This window comes from Bombina bombina, chromosome 2 (genome assembly GCF_027579735.1).
Source record: "Bombina bombina isolate aBomBom1 chromosome 2, aBomBom1.pri, whole genome shotgun sequence".
In the NCBI taxonomy this organism is placed as follows: Eukaryota; Metazoa; Chordata; class Amphibia; order Anura; family Bombinatoridae; genus Bombina; species Bombina bombina.
This window is the reverse complement of record NC_069500.1, coordinates 525533935-525558704: the sequence shown is the minus strand read 5'-3', so window position 1 is coordinate 525558704 and position 24770 is coordinate 525533935. Positions and strand designations below refer to the sequence as shown.

The 24770-nt window shown below is 38.4% G+C and overlaps 1 protein-coding gene across 1 annotated transcript in view; it reads left to right on the top strand.

Annotated features, from left to right (window-relative positions):
- Positions 1–24770, top strand: part of CARMIL3 (capping protein regulator and myosin 1 linker 3) — a 252398-nt gene that overhangs the window by 216947 nt on the left and 10681 nt on the right. Inside the window, exons 35-39 of the mRNA XM_053702312.1 lie at positions 173–236; positions 468–550; positions 815–1001; positions 1294–1380; positions 2264–2347. Coding sequence (XP_053558287.1) covers positions 173–236; positions 468–550; positions 815–1001; positions 1294–1380; positions 2264–2347 — 505 coding nt within the window. The remainder of the gene's footprint in view (positions 1–172; positions 237–467; positions 551–814; positions 1002–1293; positions 1381–2263; positions 2348–24770) is intronic.

Genomic DNA, 24770 nt, shown 5'->3' with positions numbered 1-24770 from the left:
GACTACAACAATAGAAAGAAGCAACATTATGTATGAGTTGCTATATTACAAGATGACTTGTTTTTGTGCTATGTGATGGTGTATTATGCTGTGCTATGCAATATTGTGTTCGTGTTTCACAGAGTGTTATTGGGTATTATGGGGCAGATTGGGTAATAGGTGGCATTTTCAGGTGGATACCCCAGGAGGAACAGGCTGTGTTTCTGATGACAGACGGAGATCCTCTGGGGATGGGGGTAAGTATTTATACTGTCCAAAAAACACAGTTACCCTGCTTTAATTTCTATCATTTCATTTTCCGGTTCTCTATCATTCATTAGCTAATCATATCTCATTCCCTCTCTTGCTCCCTGTATTTTTTCTGGATGTCTCCATTCTATTATTCTTTCTCTTTCCACAATTTGTTTCTCCTGTTGTTTGTTGTCTGTGTGTCTTTCTCTGTCTTTCTCTTTCTCTGTGTCTCTCAGAGGAGGGTGCTACGTTTGAGGACAGACAGCCTTGTTTATCCAATGGAGACAGAAACAATCAGAAGAATTTATCAAGAGAAGAGGTAACAACTAATGTAAGGACAGAGGGGGCCGGGGTGACAAAGGGACAAGAAAAAACTATGATAAATAGATAAAACACCTGATATGGTGACATAAGGACACAAACAGAAAGCGAGAGGATGTCCAAGTTATTCCTCTGTGACACAGTGACACAAACAAGAAAAAGGCTACAGGACATGCAGTATATCTCCCGAATAAGGGGTGACACAGTGGCAAATAATGTTTGCATTTACATTCCACTCATACAACCATCCCTGTCTTTTCAGGGGGGTGTTACTGTTTCCTGCCCCCCTCCAGCAGAGCTGCGGCCGGTCGCTGCACCCCGGGTTAGGAAAGTGTCCTGTGGGGGAGGGCTTGGTGACAACGAATGTCTTGAAGAAGCCAGGAAGGAAATTCCAGTGCCCAGACCAAGAAATCGAGAACCTGAGAGAGAGACGGCTCCCCCTGGGGGAGGTGGGAACAGCCCAGTATTCATTGCAAGGACTGCAACCCATACATTGCACCCTCTCTCACCTAGCCCATTTATCTTTTCTCTTTTCCTTCTCATATATTTTTGTACTTCCCCATTACCATGACATATTACACTTCATTCCTTGTTATCAACCTCCATCCTTTATTTTTGTATTTTGTTTCTATTGTTATCCTTCTATAAGCTACATTTCAGCATTTCTACATTTTTTTCTCCATCACTCAATGTCTCTTCCTGATCTGACCCATTTGTCTCTCACTTTTTCTTTCTCTTTAGACAGTGCTCCCCCTGTCCGTAGACCCCCTCTAAAGCCACAGCGATCTCGTAGAATGCAATCATGTGATTCGGAGCAGCCACCCCAAGGTGAGCTCTTGATTGCTCTTATAACCAGCACTAATAGGAGCATTAGAAAAGTGTTTATGTAGATGGGATAAGATGATTGTACAGAACGGAGAAGGTTGGTGTGTAATGAAGAGAAGTTGTGCTGATGGTATATAGTGCTGAGAAAATGAGTTAGTATGACTGATGCAGTGACATTTCATACCATTCACTGGGAATGAGTAGCAAACCACAATTAGAAATTCATTATTTGAATATGTTTACAGAGACATAACTTTAATAAGTAGATATAGGTAGACAGCTTAAAAGTTGATTTTGCTGTACAGAGCTAGACATTATACAGGGCAGTTTTATTATACAGAGCTATTCCAGGAGTGACAAAATGTCCAAGTCCCCTTAATGAGGTCATTTTAGATAAAACCAGAGTTGCGTTACTCCACATTGATCCTAAAGGTAAGTAAAGAGCTAATTTAGAGAACCGTGTAGGAAGGTGCTAATACTGCTTAGGACAGGAAGCTCTAGCAAGAGAGTCAGGTGGTTGGTAGGATTAGAGTCTGCGGAAGTAATCAGTGTTAAAAGAAAGCCTTTCTGCTAGGACTACAACAAATTAGGACTTGACTTCATATTAGACATATTTGATCTATCTAGGTTACGCATATTTGATCTATCTAGGATTTTTGACCTTTTTATGTTTAGGATAATCTTATGTTTAAGCTAAGCAATTTGAGTTGTCCTATAGCATCTTCAAACTGCAACTCTATCAATTTTTTTCCATAAAGTACTTCTTTGCTTTATCCCTAATAAGAAGGAAGAAGAGCTTACAGAGAACAAATGTACAGTATCAGTATGTTTCATGATTAACTGTAAAATAAATGTAACTCTCACCATTGAATTATTTGTGTCTAAGTGACTAGCCCAGGTGTGGCATCAACTGATCAGAAAATGCCTCCAACCAATGACGCCCTGCGCCGTGGATTGCGACACGTGGCTGGTATGTATCTTGCTTGTACCTATGACATGGAATTTAAATTGTACAGAACCTATATTATGTTTGGGAATGCAAGAAAAAGTAAGAATGAATATATACGAAGGAGTTAGAGATGGCTATTCTGAAAAAATACAGTGATCAGTGAAATATACTGCAAAAGAAAAGTGTGGAATATATAATAAATATCATCTAAAAAAACTTTTTGCTCGCGCGATAACCCAATGCACACAAAAAGCAGAACTTAGGGGCCGATGTATCATATGTCTAACAGACATCGCTGAATGGCGACAGCATACGCTGTCTGCATTTAACATTGCACAAGCAGTTCTGGTGAACTGTTTGTGCAATGCCGCCCCCTGCAGATTTGCGGCCAATCAGCTGGTAGCAGAGGGTGTCGATCAACCCGATCATATGAAATCGGGCGGATTGATGTCCGCAGCCTCAGAGGCGGCGGACCAGTTAAAGGAGCAGTAAACTTACAAACTAATGTTATATAATTCTTCACATAGTGCAGAATTATATAACACTAGCTTAGTGGCAGATTATTACATTAAAGTATTGCAGAAAATTTTTATTTAAAAGTTTATTTTTCCAGAACGGCACTCCTTGCTCTACTGAGCGGGTCTGGTTTTTCCTCAGCGCATCACAGCAACACTGTCTAGTCACAGCGTACCCGGTTGCGCCATTAAACTGAATGTAGCTTGCTCCTGCTACTAGACCAGAGCGGGAGCGAGCTACATTTAGACAGTGTTGCCGTGATGCACTGAGGAATGCATATTCGATTGCATATTCTCAAGTGCGCTTACTCGACATGAAAATATGAATATTTCAAATTCCAATGTTCTTCACATAGCAGAATATGTTCTATTTATTCATAAATACATATTTCTACATTTATATAATTTTTTTTGTAAAATATATATCTATACCTATATATATATAGAGAGAGAGAGAGATAATTATATTTATGTATAGATAATACTTAGAACATATTCTGCTGTGTGCAGAACATTGGAATGGGAAATACACAGTATAACACTTTATTAAATATGCATAAATGTTTTTTCATCTACTTGCAAAGGACTCCAATACATATTGTCAGTATATTTATGAAAATCTTAGTAGTGCTCTCCAAATAATATATCAGCTTATGGCAGGGTTATAACACAATACAAATAATAATTATCCTTAAAAATAGAAACCCGTAACCAACATGCATCTACTAGAAACCATACAATTAATATAAATACCTGAATTCTTTTATTTAGTTAATATCCATGAACATTTTTGAAATATATTTGCAATATCAGAATATGGCACAATATTATATACGTTAAAACCAACTATTAAGATATGCTATCCTTCTTATAAAACCCAGAAAAATGTATCTTTAAAACCAACCTTTCATCCAGAGCTGCATTTAAAATATTACAATGAGACTAAAATCTTTCGCTTTTAACATCCAAGCAATACGATTCTAAACAGTGCTTATAAACAATAGGATAATATATATTATGCTATTTAACTGTAATTTATCCTAATCCAATATTGATTTAAAACATCAGAACTTTCATAGATAAATCACTTAGTCTACCAGATACAAATTTAAACAATAATACAATATACACTTCTGAATTATTATTATATATTTGCATAGATAAACAATTTAAGATTGGGATTAGTTTAACAATACATAGGCTATGAAATGCTAACTTGAAATATAAACTATTTCCTTAAATCTGCTTATTATAATTTAACTGTAGTGACTATGCATATAACTTATCTTACCAATAACTTTGTATACTTTACCAAATAAAGAGCAGTTGATATCCAATATTCCTTAATAGGAATTATTTTACCTCAGATCACCAATAAGTGTATATCGCAATCAATGAGAAAGTGGTAGATCAACTTTGCCGAAGTAAAATGGTCTTTTTCGCGCCAACAGGAAATAGTTACAAGTTTAGCTCAGCAGAATCTGTCCTTCTCTCTATTGCATTCACTTTTTTATCAGTTTTCCATCATGGGTAAATTATGGGTGGCCCTCCTGGTCCCTTCTGATTGGATATTTGGAATAGTATACATTGTTGTTATGGAAACGCATCCTTTAAACAGTTAAATCTCTAAACTGCTATACTGGTTTTGGCCCTTCGGTGGCAGCGTTGCAACACAAACAAATACAGCAATACCATTTCTAAAACATTTTTGACAAGTTAATTATTCTCATAACATGGATATTTAATCAGATCTTTGCATTAATCATATATAACCCCAATTATAGATGGGTAGTATGAGATTTTTTTTTCTGATTATTCTGATACCAAATATGTTATATTATTAACATTTTATTATATTAAGGCAATTTAATACTGCTAATTATTAGTTTAAAATGCATTATAATTTTATCAGTATCCTGGCATTTCTATACAAATAACAGCCTATTTTTATATTTCCAATAGTTCTGTCTGCATTGTGTTCTAACATGAATATGCCATATTTCATGTTTCTAATGGATCTTGGAAGCATGAATCCTTTCTATGCAGATACATATTCACTTCCATGCATTATCTTGTATTTATCATCATCTTAGCTCCATCTGAAAAATAGGAAAGCATGTAATTCAAATATGGTATTATTAAAATTGTTATTTAAGCTATAATAATTCTGAATTTATTTCCTATATAAATGTTCCATGCAGCAATTATTTATTTAATATAAAACGTACTATTTCAACATATATATACATATATGGGCTATTTGAATTATTCCAAACACACATGAAACTAGTATTGTTCCCTTTGTAAGAAATTTTTATTTTATTTATTTTTATCTGTGTTATACAGGGGTTGTAAATGTTAATTCTTCAACCCACACTGCTTTCTCTGTGTTATCCTAAGGTCTTCACTGCTCTTTCTTCTAACTCAGTTCCCAGACTCTTTGTCTTTTACTCACCACATGGGGTCCCCTGCACCTAAGTGTAATGCTGAAATTCTCACAAGATTTGTCACCTGAGTTAGATTCTTAGGTACATTGGGAGGGGTAAATAGATTTTATCTCACATTCCCAAGCAATCACACATATGGTTTCTGAAACTGTGGTTACATTTTAATTAAACCAAATGCTTTAGTGTCAAGCCTTTGGAGACATCCTGTCTGCATACTAAATGGGGGAAGAGCTGAACATGAGCGAAGTCAGTTTGTCTGAAAGGAATAAATCATTTTCTCCTGATCAGTCAGATATTTGATTAAACATATATATTTATTAACCTTAAAATATATATATATATTTATTAACCTTACATATACCTTGACAATATATATATATATATATATATATATATATATATATATGTATTTATGTGTTTATATGTGTATATTTGTAAATACATATATACACAAATGGGCGTCCGCAAAATGATTTCCGGGGGGGGGGGGGGGCGCAAAAAAATTAAATACCCTAAGTATAATAAAATCAGTGGCAACATGTGAAGCAGACACCATACACATGAGTTGCACATCATTTTAAACATGGTAGCTCATTGGTGTCAAAAGAGTGCTTGTGCTTATACTGTATATTCTTAGATATAAGGCACGGATTAACAAATATGATTTGAAGCTCTAGGAGCCAGCATATTATTTTATATATATATATATATATATATATATATATAATGTAGCAAAGAAGCACTCACTGAACAGTTCCAACTGTGACAAAAAGTTTTAATTCAAATTGTGACGTTTCGGACAGCAACAGTCCCTTCCTCTGACAAATTAACAATGTGAAAATGCAGGCCTTAAATAGGCTCCAAATTACCCTCCCCTAGTGATTGACCAATCATGGCCAAAGATACATAACACACCTTCCATAGTGACCAATAGCTATCAATGATACAAATCTAATGTATATAGTGATTCAAGTGAATAGTAATAAAGTAATTTAAACATGGAACTCCGTATTGTTAATACAAAAGGGGGGCAATCTCACTCCAACCAAACCGAAAAGTCAGCTAAATAATCGTTAAGTATATAACAAAGACCGTAAATAAACAGTGAGAGAGAGGGATCGTAATTCAACCAATCATAGTCGCCATGGCTCATGGAGATCGTAATTCAACCAACCAGCAGTTTTCTGACTCCTGGAGAACATAATACCACCAATCAGCGGCGTCGTGGCACTCAATGCTCGCTACGTCATAGTAAAGGCTTTCAAACTACGCCCACCTGTCGCTAAGGACGCATACTACCTCAAAAATAAAGTATCACATTCATTATAATCCCAAATAAAAACGCTCCCCAGGACGCTGCATGTCTATGTTCAAAACACTATAAGGCCGCCCTTAGATCGCCAATGTTAAATATACATCAATGGCCGAAACTGATCTGTATCAGTGTCAGATCTGTCATCTCAAACAGCACAGAGAATGGACAATCAGTATCATACAATCACAGAGTCGTCACTCTGCACTTAAAAATTAGCATAAATAGGAAAGCCCTATTGGTGCCGCACTTGATGATTCTGTTATAGCCTTCATAACAAAGGTAAATAAGATGCCGAGATCTATCCAATCATTAATGGGACCGCCCCCATGAAGGCGTATCAAAACATTGCCAAGTGTGAACCAATTCTACGTGTCGTACTGACACTGACAAGCGCATCCATCACACTCATGCCGCTCGTCCCCAACTACATGCAGCTGTGTCCACACCAAACACAGGCCGTGAATTCACCAAACACTGGCTCTCTACATGAATGTCCCAAGTGCAAGCCACACTGTCAGGCCGGCACTTGATCCCATCAGTCTTGTAAAAGCAAACGAACGTGCTTGATCTCTTATTGAAACATAAATGTTATACTAATCCATCTCATTGCATGAATTAAATAGGTAAAAGCGAGCTCACCTCCGGTGCCCAAATCACAAATCCAAATAAAAAGAACAAATAAAAAGAACATAGAATAAAACCAAAAACTGGAGCTCAAAGATAGAGCAAAAAAGAGAAAGAAATTTTAACCCGATTAAAGACATCCATTGTCAACACAAAATGAATGACAACCCTAAGTCAGCAGTGTATTGCTGCCACCCCAGTGTGTAACTCTATAATAATTATGCTCTAATCTAAATAAAAGGAGTCACAGCTCCTATAATAAATTCAAAAGACTAAGTAGCCAAGGGAAAGGAACAAATGTATCCATCATTATATAATTTAAATCCAGATACTAAGAAATAGCGCTGAATATTGGTATGGAATGAGAAAGACCACCCAAGTGAAGAACAACACGGAGTGTCAAAAGAAGTGTATAAGTGAAAAGTTAAAATAAGATAAGATTAAAATAAAATTAAAATCAGTAAGCCCATATAATGGACAAAGTAATAACAACATAAAGAACAGAGGGCCACCTATGAATCTCCCATAGAGGCAATATAGGACAGAGAGATAGACCTTATCATCTGTAGTAATGTGCTCATAATACAATCCTATGTTAAAGAAGTATCACATAAAGATGTAAAGCAAAGTCAGAATAAAAGAAAAAGAAAGAAGAAAAATCGAGAAAGAGAAAGTAGAAAAGAAACAGAAAGAAAGAGAACAAGGACAAAAAGAAAGAGAGAAAAAAGAAGAAGCAGGATGAGAAACCAACCAAGAACAAGAAAAAAAGGAAAAAAGAGCAATAAAGAAAAGAGAACGAAGAGCGAAAAAAGGAAAAAGAAAAAGAGATTGGAGAAAAAGAAAGATAGAAAAACAGAGGGGGAGGAGAGAAAGAGAAAAGAGTAATGGATCATGGACTCTCAATGGTGTAGAACATCAAACACCCCACTTGGTGTTTCGTGGACCTCATAGTTCATAAATAACATTGCCATCCTGTGTGGGTATTGAGACCCCTGGGGCAGAGGGTCCCCAGTTCATAGATCCATCTGGATTCTTTGCGTAGCAGCATATTTCCTCTGTCTCCTCCCCTTCGTGGAATCGGTACGTGGTCGATCAGTCGAAATCTCAGGTCATTGACAGTGTGCCCTGCCTCCAAGAAGTGTCTCGCTACCGGCTGGTCTGCCTTTCCATTCCTTATGGCCAGACGAATACTAGACCTATGGTTGGCCATCCTCGTTCTAGCATCGTCAGTTGTTTTGCCAATATAAAATTTTCCGCAGGGGCAATTCAGGAGATATATTACAAATTGAGTAGTGCAAGTTAGATAGTACTTGATCTCATATGTCTTATTGCTTTCCGGATGACGAAAGTGAGAGCCAGTAATCATCCCACTGCAAGTTACACAGCTAATACAGCGATAACAACCTTTCTTATTTGTCTTTAGCCATGTACGTTTGCCCCCTTCAGGGTTGACATCCGCTTTAACAAGATAATCTCTCAAGTTTCTTCCTTGTCTGAACCCTATCCTCGGTGCCTTCCAGTTCTTGAAAGGCAGCGTGTGATCTGCTTCAACCAGTTTCCATTCTTCTTTGATAGTGTGGGTTAATGGTATGATCTCCGGTGAGTATGTAGTCACAAAAGTGAGTTGATCATTTGGTTGGATGGAGCCACCTCTCCTTGTTCTGTGGCTGATAGCACAACTGATTTCATCTCCAGCAGATCTTTTTGCCTATATCCTCTTTCAATGAATCGCTGTGTCATATCCCGTAGTTGTTCCTCGCATAATGTCTCATTGGTGTTATTTCTGATTACCCGTTGGTACTGAGCCTTAGGGATATTGTGTATAAGACTGGGTTGGTGGCAACTTCTAGCATGTAATAATGAGTTACGGTCAGTGGCTTTACGGAATAAAGTTGTGCCCAATCTCCCACCTACTTTAAAGACCCTAACATCCAAGTAGTCCACCGTGGAGTTTCTGATTGTGTGGGTAAATTTAATAGGACTCTCAAGGGTATTCAGATGGTCAATCCATCATTTTAAACTATCTTCTCCATCTGACCATATCAAAAACAGGTCGTCTATGTATCGACAATAGTACCTGATGTTGTCATTATTGAAGACCTTCATGATCGATGTTTCATACAATGCCATAAACAGATTGGCCAGCGATGGGGCCACATTGGACCCCATCGCTGTCCCTGAAATCTGTAAATAGAATGTAGAGTCGAATAGAAAATAATTTTCCATAAGACATAGTGTGAGGAAGCAGATGAGTACCTCTGATGGGCCAATATATGCTGCCTTCCTTAGTGTCTGTGTTACAGCTATAATGCCTTCTTGATGGGGGATGACCGTGTAAAGGCTAGACACGTCAAGAGTGACCAGAAGGTCTCCATCAGTGATATTCTCCAACTTCTTAATGCCAGTGATAAAATCATTCGAATCACGTACATATGATGGCATGGATTGAACCAAAGGCTGTAGGTAATGATCAACAAACTGTGCTAATGGTTGGAGTAGCGAACCCCTCGCTGAGACGATAGGTCTCCCTGGGGGGTTATTGGCATTTTTATGCACCTTAGGTAAGGTATACAACAAGGGGATTAGTGGATGTTCACGGCATAAAAAATTGTAATCTTGTTGTGTGATAAGGGCCCTTTCTTTAAACTCCATTAGTGTAGTGTCAATTTTCTGTTTGAGCCTCAATGTTGGGTCACCCCTGAGCGGCATGTATGTTTTATTGTCAGATAGTTGTCCCAGGATTTCATTCTTATAATATGTGGTATCCAACAGGACTATCGCCCCACCCTTATCGGCTGGGCGAATCACTATTGAGCTGTCATCTTTCAAGGATTTAAGGGCTGTCCTCTCACTCCTGGTGAGGTTGTCTCTAATTCTCATTTTTGGTCTATCCTTGATGGATTTGGTGAGAAAGTTTGTAAGAGTGTGGATAGTGGAGTTGTTGGAGGAGGGGTCGAATGAACCCTTAGCTCTAAAAGCACATTCTTGTTCTTGATCATAGTTAAAAAATTCTCTGAGTCTTAAGTTCCTACCAAATCTCTGAATATCTATGTAGGCATCAAATTCATTAATCCCAGTGGATGGCACAAAAGATAGGCCCTTGTTCAGCAGGCTCAACTCAGACTCAGTCAGGGTGCGTGAACTGATGTTAATCACGATATTTTCTATACTCTCTGTTGTTGGTGGCGGCGGGCAGTGCCCCCCCGCCTCGTGTGTGGCCTCCGCCTCTTCCTAAAAAACGGTTGGCTGTTGGATGAGCCGCCAATGGAGGTAAAGCCGCTCGATTAGCACTTGAAGTCTCCCATTCACTTCTATTACCCCTTGACCGGGTCATGACTCCTCTTTGAGTGGTAGTGGAACTTTCCAATGGGGTTTCAGTGCCTGAACTATCACCAGAACTCGTGTCCACCGTTGTCATCGATTTCTTGGTGTATCTACGTTCACGTCTCGGTCGATATGTCCTCCTATCTTCAGGGGACAGCATCCACCTATAGATAGATTTATATGTATAGTCCTGTGTGACAGTCTGTAACTTGCGGTTCTTGAAGGCTATCAGTTCCTGTTTATAACTCTTGACCTGAAGACTAAGTTTAGAAAGCCAGTTGGTATTGGTATCAGATTCGAATATATTTAGTTTTTCCAATTCAAATGTCTGTATTTCAGCTTTAACTATCTGGAGCAGACGACCCACTTCTCTGATGACAAGTAACATTAAGTCAAATGAGCACTTATTCAGAATTTTGCACCAGTTGATGCCTGCATTTTCACATTGTTAATTTGTCAGAGGAAGGGACTGTTGCAGTCCCGAAAACGTCACAATTTGAATTAAAACTTTTTATCACAGTTGGAACTGTTCAGTGAGTGCTTCTTTGCTACATTATATTATTAACCTCATAGCACCCTGACAAGCTGCAAGAGTTGGTGAGAGTGCACTTACACCATTGTTTGGAATATATATATACTGTATATATATGTATATATACACTTACACACACAACACATACAAAGTCTGGCACTCTCTTGCAAGCACACAGCTAGATTGAAAGAAAAATATAAGAGTAAGTTACAGCATTTGGCCAAATGGCGATATGCACAAGACCACATCAAGGTCTTTTCCTGCATTCCAAACCTACAGCAACACAATGCATGCCTTCAACCAAACACACTGAGATACCAACAAGGGTGACACAGGCTTTTTGTAATTTCCCTAGAAACATGCAAAACATGGAAATAGACTGCACTTTCAAACTAGACTGGGTGCACATTCTATGTCACTATAAAACTAACAGCCCTGTGTACTCACCAGCACTCACAGACAGCTGTGCAGTTCCCAGCAACTCAGACAGTCAATCCCAGATCAAAACTCACAGAGATAATTAAAAAACAAAAATATTAACACAACACATAGAAATTCTGGCATTTTTTCTGGGCAACACCCAACTAGGTTTAAAGCAAAAAGGAAGAGTAAGTTTTAATCTTGCTGTGTGTTTGCAAACGTGTGCCTGGCTTTTTACCTGTAGGTAAATTTCATGGAGGGGGGGAAGTGCCCCCCCAGATGCACATGTATACACATATAAATACATAAATACATATGTACACACATATAAACATATTTATATATATATATATATATATATATATACAGTATATATATATATACATATACATACTGTACATATACATATTTAGACATGTATATGTATGTATCTCTAGGTTAAATCCCAAGTGATTTAGCGCACCCGTACTAAACGAAATACAGATATTGGTGCACCCTAGACTTTAGCTCAAGCAATGATAAATTATTTGCTTTCTTGGCAGTGAGAGTCCACAAATTCATTTACCTATGAAAAAATACTTCACCTGGCCATCAGGAGGAGGAAAAGACTCCCCAACAAAGCAATAAATATCCCACCCACTTCTCTTATCCTCTCAGTATTTCAAGCTGAGGATAAGGAAAAGTAGAGAGATAAAAGGGGTACGGAGTGTCAAAAACTACCTCCACTACAAAATTTCAGGACGGGTTGATGGACTCTCACTGTCAAGAAAGAAAAGAATTTAGCAGGTAAGCAGTAAGTTAATTTACCTATGGGGAGACTAATACCCAAGCTGTGAAGGACACAATGAATAGGGAGGGAAAGGGAGGGAAGGCAGTCCTAAGAACTAGGCACCACTGCTTGAAGAATCTTTCTCCCAAAAGATGCCTCAGCTGAGGCAAAAACATTGAATTTGTAAAATTTCATGAATGTATGCAATGAAGACCATGTGGCAGCCTTACAGATCTGTTCGACCGAAGCCTCATTCTTGAAGGCCCAGGAAGAAGAAACCGCATGAGTAGAATGTGTTGTAATCCGGGATGGGGGCTGTTGCCCCGCTTCAACATATGCCATGCGAATCAAACTTCTGAGCCTGAAGGACAAAATAACAGCAGTGGCTTTCTGACCCCTGTGCTTACTAGAATGCAGGATGAACAAGGAAGAAGGATTGGAGCAAAAGGGAAGGAACAACAATTTCCTGATTAATGTTGCTAGTAGAAACAACCGTAATTAAAAATTACATCTTTGTTTGTAAAACAGCCTTGTCCGCATGAAAAATCAAATAAGGCAGATCACATTAAAGGGTAGATAACTCAGAAACTCTACGAGCAGATTGCTATAAAAAATAAAACCTTCCAAGACAAAAGTTTAATATCAAGAGAATGCATAGGCTCAAACGGAGCCTGCTGAAGAACTCTAAGAACAAGATTAAGTCTCCAAGAAGAAGCAAATGGTTTGAAAACAGGTCTAATTCTAACAATAGCCTGAACAAATGACTGAACATCCGGCAACAAAGCCAACTTTTTCTGTAATACAACAAAAAGGGCAGAAATCTGGCCATTAAGAGAACTGTCTGACATGCCCTTCTCTAAACCTTCCTGAAGAAATTGAAGAATCTGCAGTGTCTTCACCTTATGCCAAGGGAGAGCCCGGTCCACACACCAGGATAGATAGTTCTCTAAACCTTGTGGTAAATAAGCCTAGTCACAGGTTTTCTTTCCTGAATCAAAGTATTGATCACCGTCTCAGAGAACCCTTTCTTAGACAGTACTAGGTGAGCAGAGGACATAATCACTATATCAGCATACCAAGTCCTGTGTGGCCATACTGGAGCAACTAAGATTGTTGAAATTCCCTCATGCTTGATCCCAGCTATAACTCGGGCAGAAGAACAATTGGAGGGAAAAGATATACTAGATTGAAGTTCCACAGAACTGCCAAGGCATCCACTAATTCTGCCTGAGGGTCCCTTGACTTCGATCCGAATCTCGCCAGTTTGTCATTGAGACGGTAAGCCATTAGATCTATCTCCGGATACCCCCATCTGCGGATAGTCTCGTAAAAAACACTTCCTGGTTTAGGGACCATTCTCCTAAATGCAGAGTCTGTCTGCTTAGAAAGTCCGTTTCCCAATTATCCACTCCTGGGATGTTGATAGCTGATATTTGGCAATTGTTAGTCTCTGCCCACTGAAGAATTCGAGAAACGTCTTCCATTACCAGAGGACTGGGCGTTCTGCCTTGGTGACTGACATAAGCTACCGTCATGATGTTGTCCGATTGGAATCTGATAAAGCGAATGGAACGAACTGAGGCCACGTCAATAGAGCATTAGAAATGGCCCTCAGCTCCAGAAGGCTAATAGGAAATTTTGCTTCCTCTGATCGCCAGGTCCCCTGAGTCTTCGGAGGATCCCAAATGGCACCTCAGCCTGTTAAGAAGACGATAGGGAGTCTGAAGCTTTTCTCGTCATTGTTCTGTGAGAAAAATCCTCATGCTGACAGAATCTATGATGATTCGAAGCTCACTCTCATATTTATAACTCTTTTCCACATTTACCTTCCAGCCATGTGTCTGAAGGTACCAAAGTAGTTTCTCCATGTGAGAGCTTGCTAAATTATAAGATGGAGCATGAAGCAATATGTTGTCTAAGTAAGGAGCTGCAGCAATCCCTTGTAAGTCTGACTACTGCAAGAAGAGCTCCCAGGACCTTTGTATAGATTCTTGGAGCTATAGCTAAACCAAATGGAAAAGCTATGAACTGACTCTCCAAGAAGGCAAACCAAAGAAATTGATGGTGATCTCTGTGAATGGGAATGTGAAGATACATATCCTTCAGATCTATGGTAGTCATGAACTGTCCTTCCTGAACTAGTGGAAGAATAAACCTGATAGTTTACATCTTGAAAGAAGGAACTTTTGGGAATTTTGTTTAGACACTCCAGGTCTAGAATAGGATGGAAGGATTCCTCCTTTTTGGGAACTATAAATAGATTTGAAAAAAAATCCCTTTCCCGTTCTGACAGGGGTACTGGAATAATAATTCCTATGGATACAAAATCTTTTACACAGTTTAGGAAGGTACTTCTTTTCTCTGGCCTTCCTGAAATTCTGGAGAGGAGAAATCTGCCCCATGGTGGGCGAGACCGAAAACCTATTTTATAACCTTGAGATATAAGGGCCAGACCCAGGGGTCCTGAATACTTTGGGCCCACACTTCCTGAAATTGAGATAGTCTGCACCCTACTCGACCCAAGCGCGGGTAGGGGCCAACCCTTCATACTGATTTATTGCCAGGGTTAGGTTTCTTGGGCTGTTTGTTCTTACCCCAAGACGGGTTATGTTTCAAGGTACTCCTGTCCTTATCTGGTTTGGAGGAGGTTGTATTCCTGTGAAATCTATTCTGATGAAAGGGGTGAAAATTCACAGAGGCATGTCTTTTAGACTTCGCATTAAGTTGAATGATCTGAATAATTGCATCACAAATACAGGAATTGGCTGTCTTTAAGGCCTGAATGCGGTCTTAAATATCTTCCAATGGAGACTCAACCAAAATCAATTCAAATAGGCAATCACACCAGAAGGTGGCAGCTCCAACCACTGCTGCAATACCTGCAGCAGGCTGAAAAAGCAAAGTCATCTGCATAAACATCCTCCTTAGGTATCCCTCCAACTTTCTGTCCATGGGATCCTTAAAGGAACTACTATCCTCCAGAGGGATAGTGGTATGCTTAACTAGAGTGGAGATAGCACCATTCACCTTGGGTATTGTACTCCACATCACCAAATGAGAATTTGGGATTAGAAACATTTTCTTAAAATTCAGAGATGGAGAAAAGGGAATTCCAAGTTTTTCCCACTCTTTAGATATAATATCTGCCATCAAAGAAGGGACTGGGAACAACCTCAGGGATTTTAACTTAGGTTGAAAAACCATATCTAGTTTGTGAACCTTTTTCTCCTCAGAAGGTTTAGACTTAGGTATGTCCAACTTGGACACAACCTCTTTAAGTAAATATCTCAAATGTTCCAGCTTAAATTTAAAATCAATGTCCTCTGTATCTAGAGGCTTCTTATTAGAGGAGCTGGACGATGAAATTTCTCCCTCAGAACTTGCCAAAAAATCATCCTCATCAGAAAATTAACATGGCTGACCTTAGAAGCATCAAGCAAGCTGTTGGTTCTAAGTTCAGAAGAGCCATATTTAATCTTCCTCTTTCCTGCAATGGGTATGGCACTCAGGGCAGCAGTAACTGCCGATTGTAACTAAGTTGCAAACTCAACAGGGAAGGTGATAACCCCCTGAGGGTGGTTAAGGAATGGGGTTGTAGGGTACTGCATGTGAATTACCTGTGGAGATAGACTGGGGCTGTAGCATAGGCATATCAGGGACAGCCAAGTCCTGAAAATCTTGAAAAAGCCTGAGAGGACAGAGTAGATGCTGAGATAACCTGTGCCAGAGAAGACATTACTAGACCCATTAGAATGAGACGTTAGGCACAAATTGGAGGGCACACTGTGGTCTTTTTTTTTATATATATATTCCTTTTTATTAGAATTGTTGAACAACAAAAATACATAGATTACTTAGAAAGTTTTTTAATAATTACAATATTTTTCCAAAAAGTGGACAAAGTTTCATAATCCGAGTCGGAACAGTCTATGTGAAACACTTTCTTCACACAATTGCTTAGACCTTAGTAATCTTAGGTGAGAGGTAGACCATTTGGCAAATTGAAAACACTTCTATTACCAATTCATATTTATATAAGACTGCATATATTCAGTATAACAAAATCGCCACTTTTAAGAATGTATAGAAATGCAATTATGCCTCATTACATACCGTATCAAGTTTGAACAATTTTAACATAAACAGCATAATAGAAAACAAAACAAAAATAAAAATGACCATATGTACTCAAAGTAAAGCTAATTTTTCCATATGAAACCTAGAAAATATGATGAATAACTCTATAACGTGAGGGGATACAGACTGTACCAACCCTTTTAGAATTAATTGTCACTGTATATATAGGACTCCCACAGAAATAAGATATCAAGAAAGAAGTCTAGTTGTCCCAGCTGTAGATAATGGAATCTTTCTAAAGTTAAACTACTACTGACTAGTCTTTCCCACTCAGAAGTTGTGGGTATTTTTGATGATTTCCAGTACCTTGGGATCAGCTGCTTTGCTGCATTAATCATAATTTGGAATAAATGTTTCCGAGTTTTGCATGTTATTTGGTTCGGATGGTGCAATAGGATCAACTCAGGATTTTGGAGAAGTTGTGTGTGAAGTGCTAGATTAATATTTTTAAAGATCTTGGACTAGAATACTTTAATAGGTTCAGACTCCCACCAGATGTTCCTCATATGACCTTTTTGTGAACACCCTCTCCAACAAAGGCCAGAACTCTTTTTATAGATGTTTAATTTTAGCGTGAGTCAAATACCATCGCAACATGATTTTAATATTTGTCTCTTTAGCCTGTGAGGAATGTGCTGACTGCTTAAGCCTCTTAAATTTAATGTTCCACTCTTGTGGTGTCGTAATTTTACCCATTTCCCTGTCCCATCCTTTTGTGTATGAAGGAAGAAATGGAAATCTATTTTCTAAAACTAGTTTATATAGAGTAGAGATTGTTTTGTGGACTTTCGAATTGGAAATACACATTTGTTCAAACTGTGTAAGGGGTCGTAGGAAGTCATTTTTGCATCTGTGTGAGAGTATGTAATGTCTGGTCTGATGGAAGCTAAACTAGGATGAAAAGAAGGGGATTGCTAAGGTATCTAATTGTTGTTTGGTTTTTAAGATACTATTTTTCAATAATGAGTGAATGGGAATCAAGGACTGGAAAGAGGTGACCGCATATTTCAAGTTTTTGTGGCCTGGAGTAAATTCTGGGTTTTGCAATATGGTGGTGAGGGGGGAATATTTTGTTGATTTTTTTTAAAAAGATTTGAGTATGAATTGCCAGTCCTTCCATGTTTCATTAGTTATTAAGGATTGGGATATTATTGGAATTTTGTGTGCATGTGGGTTCCAGCATATATTACCTAAGTGTTTAGAGTTTGCTATTGAAGTTTCTATCTGTACCCACCCTTTGGAATTTTCTTTGTCATACCTACACCACTCCAAGATTCTTTAAAGAGAGATTGCTAGTTTATATGAACTAAGATGAGGGACACCCAGACCCCCGTTAATTGTAAGTTTATAGATTCTGCTTTTATTAATACGTGGAGGTCTGCGACACTAAACATAATCGTTCATTATTGTTTGTAGCGTATTTATTTCCTTAGAGATATTTTGAATGGGTACAGTCTGAAATATATAGAGCGCTTTAGGAAGCAATACCATTTTAGCTGCTTGTATCCTACCTGACCAGGAAATATTTTTTAATAACCAGGAAGAGGTCAGTGATTGAAATTCTGTTATAAGATTCCCGTAATTGCGTTTTCGTAAGTCCAGTCTATCTGGAGTTAAGGAGATGCCTAAGTACTTTAAATATTTTGTTTGTAATTTGAGGGGGCAGTGTAATTTAATTTTGTAAAGCAATTGCTGTGATACATTAACTGGGAGATATTAAGATTTTGATGTATTAACCAAGAAGTTAAATACACTACTGCTTTAGCGAGTTGAGAGGGTCCGTAATGGTTAATAACAAATCGTCCGCATTAATAGCAATTTTATGAAGTCGTTGACCAATTTCAATCCCTTGTATTTGTTTATTTGCCATGAGCTTAATTGCAAAAGGTTCTAGTGAAAAGATAAATAATAACGGTGAGAGAGGGCACCCCTGACGAGAGCCGTTTCGTATTTTGAACGCTTCAGATAGTGTCCCATTAACCCTAACTTGGGCCGTCGGGTTTGAATATAAGGCGTGAATTTTTTGTATGTATGATATAGGGAAGTTGAACCTTCGTAGCTTTGCGCAAAGGTATGTCCAATCCAGCCGGTCAAAAGCCTTTTCGGCGTCAGTAGATAGGAAAATAGTCAGTGTATTAGTTTTAGATATGTGGTCAATGAGATTGAGTACTTTTAACTGTGCCTCTCTCAAAGGAACAAAACCCACTTGATCCTGATCAATTATTTGGGGAAGTATTTGATTTAGGCGGGACGCTAAGATTTTGGCGTAAAGCTTCAGGTCAGTGTTACGCAGTGAAATTGGTCTAAAGTTGGCTGGGGAAATTCGGGGTTTACCAGGTTTCACCAGTATGAAAATATTAGTTAAATAAAGAGGTCAAGTACGGGATAAGATATTTAGAGAAGGTTTTATAGTATAGGCCAGAGAAACCATCTGGACCAGGAGCCTTGTTTTGTTTCAGATGTTTTATTGCTTCTAGAACCTCCTGAGAACTAATTGGCTGATCCAGAGCCTCCTTTTGATCTACCGTTAATTGGGGGATATTTATGCTGCCTAAGTATCGTTGGCAGTCTTTGAGATGTGCCTGAGTATCTCTGCTAGGGAATAAATTATATAATTTGTGATAAAAGAGTTTAAATTCTTCTGCGATAGTTTGGGTATCCTCAATATGTTTACCTTGTGAGTTCTTAATAGAGTGAGCATATGTTTTTTGTTGTTGTTTCTTTAAAGCCTTAGCTAACAATTTCCCAGATTTGTTGCCTTCCCTATAAAATGTCTGTTTAAAGGACAGCATCTGTTTTTGAGAGTTTATAAGAAGTATCTTGTTTAACTGGTCTCTTTTGAAATTAAGTTTTTCCAAGATCTTGGTATCCTCCGGTGTGTTTTTATGTAGACAATCCAGCTCTGCTATATCCTTCGCTATGGAAAGATATTCCTCCCTTCTATTTTTGGTTATGTGGGCCTTAGTTTTAATAAATTCCCCTCTTAAAGTACTTTTATGTGATTTCCATAGGGTAGTCACATTAACATCTGGGGTATCGTTAATGGTGAAATAAGATTTAATATGTTTACTTCTCTAAAAAGTCCTTGGTCAAAAAATTTGCTAAAGACTCATCTAGTCTCCAGTGGAAAGCTTTAATGGGTGTTGAAGGCTAACTTAGTCCACATGAGACTAGGGAGTGGTCAGACAATGTAGTGTGATGTATATTTGTGGATTTTACGTAAGAAAGAATTAAATGGTCAACTAATATATAATTCAATCTAGAGTAGCTTCGGTTGGGATGGGAAAAGAAAGTGAAATCTTTTTTTTGTGGGTTTGCATATCTCCAAGTATCATGCAATCCGAGTAATTTAAAGTTCTGCCAGATGCTTTGGAGGTGTGGGGTATTAATTCTGGTATTGGGATTGGGGCAATCTACTAGGGGGTTAAGAGGGATATTCAATCTTCCTGCAATTATTAAAGGGCCTTTCATGTGCTTGATAATGGGATTCGTGGCTGAATTAATAAATTTATCTTGAAGTTTATTAGGGGCATACAAGTTAACTAGCATGATTGATTTGTCAAAAAGGAGGCCCGTAATACATAAGAATCTACCTTCCCTATCCATATGTGTTTTAGTAAATGAAACCGATTTATGAATTAAGATACTAACTCCATTGATTTTCTTATATGGGTTAGTGCAATGAAAATGTTGAGGGTAATGTGACGAAAAGTATTTGGGGATGTGGTTAGCTTTGAACTGTGTTTCTTGAAGCATAAGGATATGACCACCTCTTTTTTGTAGATCTAAAAGGGCCATTCTACGTTTATTAGGACAATTTAACCCATTGGTATTTTGTGTTAGGATAATGAGGTCATGTTGGATGTCCTTACTCATGAGGATATTTTAGGTAAGCATCAGTGAGACAAGATTTTAACAATTTCAACATTTTAACATTTAAACAAGTTTTCTATAAACAAGAATTGAGTACATAAAACAAGAAAATAAAAAAAAACAATTGAAAAACATGAAATATATTCTCCAAAACCTGTAAGAGAAGAGATTAAGGACAACATATCATAACAAGGGAGAATACCGTCTCCCAATTGTATGTATAAATAAATGTAAAACAGAATAGAACTACGAGGAAGTAATGAAGTGATCTTCCTGTTACTATTCCCCCAATACTGTATCCAATTAACCTGGTGTCAAGAAGCTCATGGTACTAAAAAGAGAACCACTTTGCAAAATGATTACTTAAATGTAAAAAAAGAACAAGAATTATGCCACAAACATTAAACCTCATAAAAGAAGTCCCCTTAAACACAACTTGGAAAAAGGATATCGCCCGACTAGGCAAAGGTTCAGCCCTTATCGACCGTTTGAGATTGTGAGGCTGGGCTTCGATTTCGTGTCCTTCTTTGTTGCACTTGCTGACATTCTTTCCTTTGAGGGAGAGGGATAAAACTGTTCCCTGTGGCTTGATCCATGCTGGAAGCGTTAGCATCTTCCTCCTCAGACAAAGGTATGTTAAGGTCCTTGCATATATTAGGAATATCTCCAAGCGAGGAGCAATAAGGCATTTTCCTTTCCAGATGATTATTAGATGAAAGGGGAATCCCCATCTGTAGTATATATTCATCTTCCTGAGAAGTGTGGTGAGAGGTTTTAACTCTTTACGCTTAGTGAGAGTCCTTTGGGAAAGGTCTGCATAAAATTGTATATCCACATTTTCATATTTGAATGGTTGCCGCTCTCTTGCAAGTCTCATTATCTCCTCTTTAACCTGGTAATTTGTGATTCTGACTATCACATCTCTAGGTGGTTGGGTATCCTGTGGTTTAGGGCGAAGAGCTCTATGAGCCCTATCAATATCTATTTTAGTTGGTGTTTCTGCTTGCTTGAGGGCATTGAAGAGGTCTTGTAGGTATTGTTCTAGATACAAAACACAGGATGTAGGAGTGCACTAAAAAGCTCTACCAATTGTTACAAATAATTAGATACTAAAATATAATTATTTTTTTTTAACAAAGGTGGAAACACTTAAAGGGACGCTCAGGTTAAATTAAATTTTCATGATTCAGATACAGCATTTAATTTGAAACAACTTTCCAATTTACTTCCATAAAAAAAATGTGCACAGTCTTTTATATTTACAATTTTTGAGTCACCAGGTCCTACTGAGCATGTGCAAAAATTCACAGACTATACGTATATGCATTTGTGATTGGCTGATTGCTATCACATGGTACAAGGGGAGTGGAAATATACATAACTTTGAAATTTGTTATAAAAAAATCTACTACTCATTTGAAGTTCAGACTAAGTGCTATTGCATTGTCTTATCTTGCATTTGATAATTATGCAAATCTAATGTGTTGACTGGTCCTTTAAGTAGATATCGTAATAACACAACACATTGTAACAATAAAATATCAGCTTTAATAACACAATATATATCACAATAAAATAAAACTTATACGTTAATAAAAATAAGGTGCACCTTATAAAATTAAACTATGTTCAATAGTTGGGTCCCATACTATATATAAGCTGCTCTTTGTGAAATAAAAGTTCAATTTTATGGAATGATTAGTTTCAAGACACCAGAAGGTATATTGCTTAGGATTATTCAAATCAGGCTCCGTGGCATGATGAGCGTACCGGTAGTTATTTGTAATTCCAATAAGTTACAAACGATTCACTTTAGAGTGTTGAGTTTGATATAGGAACGTGTTCAATTTATGGATATATCGCAACCTTGCCCAGGGGATCTTACTCACCAGAATACGAAAGCTGTATTTTGATAACTGCTTTCTCTGACCTTACTCCTTGTTCCAGCGTGGAATTGGCGTTCTAGTGGCCGTTACCAGCCTGCTTACGTGTTACTATCACGTGTCCGTTAGTTCCGCCAATCAGGAGGGCAGATTACCGGCATTAGTAGTATAGATCCTCAATACAGGGCTCCACTTATATCGATTTTCTCCATTTGCAAAGTCCTCGCCGCTGCATTAGCCCCAGTTCTTGCAGGGAAGGAGGAGCTGTAACTTGTCTCAATTTTTAGATTAGTGTTAGGATTTTGTATTGGTAGTTTAGTTTTATTTAATTGATAGTTAGTTTAATTTTAGTTTAATAATTATTTTTTTTTATTTGATAGGTAAGTTTTAATTTAATTTAAGCTAGGGAAATTGTAATTTTAATATAAAGTTAGGTGGTCATTAGGTTTAGGGGTTACTAGTTTAAATTAGTTTATTTTGTTGTGGGGGGGCTTGAGGTTTAGGGGTTAATAGTTTATTTTAGTATATTTTGTTGTGGGGGGCTTGAGGTTTAGGAGTTAATAGGTTTATTATAGCGGCGGTGTGGGCGGACGGCAGATTAGGGGTTAATATTTAAATAGTGTTTTTGATGTGGGAGTGTGGTCGTTTAGGGGTTAATAACTTTAGTACAGTGGTGATGATGTTGGGGAGCGGCGGAATAGGGGTTAATAAAAAAATGTAGTGGCGGCGATATCGGGAGCGGCAGATTAGGGGTTAATACATTTATTAAAGTGTTTGCAATGTGGGAGGGTCTCGGTTTAGTGGTTAATAGGTAGTTTATGGGTGTTTAGTGCACTTTGTAGCAGTTTAGTTATGAGTTTTATGTTACAGCTTTGTAACGTAAAACTCATAACTACTGACTACGGACTACTGACTACGGATCTTGTGGTTTTAGGCTGTAACGCTCACTTTTTAGCCTCACCGCAAAACTCGTAATACCGGCGCTATGGGAATCCCATGAAAATACGTAATTTTTACGTGTGCGGGACTGACGTTGCGGTACAGGCTAAAAGGTTTGCGTTACACCTATACCGACAAGACTTGTAAAGGCTGCGGTGCTGTTTTAATGCTGAAGATACCATATTTTGAGCGTTACAAGCCGCAAAGCAAAACTTGTAATCTAGCTGTTTCTTTGTTGCACAAAATCTTTAATGAAACCGAGTGTTACTTTTATGTAAAGTCCAATTTGCCCTGGTACTATGCGGCTAACTGACTTATATACCAGGCTCAGTGCATGCCACGTGTGATTTGCTCTATTAGGCTGCGGACTTCTCCGGCAGTTAATCCTCCGGACTGAGTGCGTTCAGGTGCAAGCTGACACAGCCTTTATACGATGGGGCTGTTTAGAAAGCAAGCACTGTTCCTTACTTCACGCTGGGCACTTATTCACGAGTGAGAAGTGTGTCTGTATAGCCCGCATCGAGGCAATGCCGGTTTCAGCAGTGACGCTTCAAGCGCCGTAAGAACACTGAACAAGGACACCAGCTATACTCTTGAGATGTCTGCGCCTTCTGAGGGTATGAAATCCCGTTTTTAGGGCTTTTGGCTAATGCCTAAATCATTCCCAACCAGCAAGGGCTCCGGAGCTCTCTCACGCCGCTGCCATCTCCTTGGCTGGTTAGCTTCCCCCCCCCCACACTGTGGTCTTTTTACATAGCATGAATTTATTTGAGTCCAACAGGATAAGAGGAGTAACCTACTCCTGACTTGATAATAAATCCTCCATTACTCAGGAAAATCCCTACTTTATGAAAAAAACTCAAGTATGGTCTGTCAGGGTATCTTACCACCTCCCTGGAGCACTGCAGGTCCATTCAGACGATCTGGATCGCTGAACACTACAAACTTACTAGCACAGAGCGGTAAAAGGCGCGCCAAATTCTGTGAATGCCGGCGTCCCGGCTGACGCTCTTAAGAGACACTCCCCCTTAGTGTAAGAGACCTTGGCCCATATTTATCAAGGTCTGTCGGGCCTGATCCGACAGTGCGGATCAGGTCCGACAGACCTCGCTGAATACGGCGAGCAATACGCTCGCTGTATTCAGCATTGCACCAGCAGCTCACAAGAGCCTATAAGATGTGAGTGTGGGCTTTAAAAAGTCTTATATGCTAGAATCCACTATCTTGAAAAAGCCCTGAATAGGGTGAAACTCTTATAAGTGAATTCTAGGAATCTGAAATAATAACTGCAGTTATATTGTGAAGTTGAAGCTGAACCATCCATACAGGCACACTGCGTACTACAATTACTGAAGTGCAGGTTGCCTAACTATCAGGTAGATTACAAGATTTGCGTTACGGCTTTTAACGCTGAAAAAATGGCAATTTCAGCGTAATGGCAGTAACACAGCTATTACGAGTCATGTCGGTATTGCTATACCGCAAGCATTTTAGCCTGTAACGCAACGTCCATTCCTTACTCAAAAATATTACGTTTTTGCGTGGAATTTTCATAGCGCCGGTATTACAGGTTGTGCGGTGAGGCTAGAAAGCTTGCATTACAGCCTATACCAACACGATCCATACCGCCATCTGAAAGCAGTAGTTATGAGTTTTGTGCCACAAA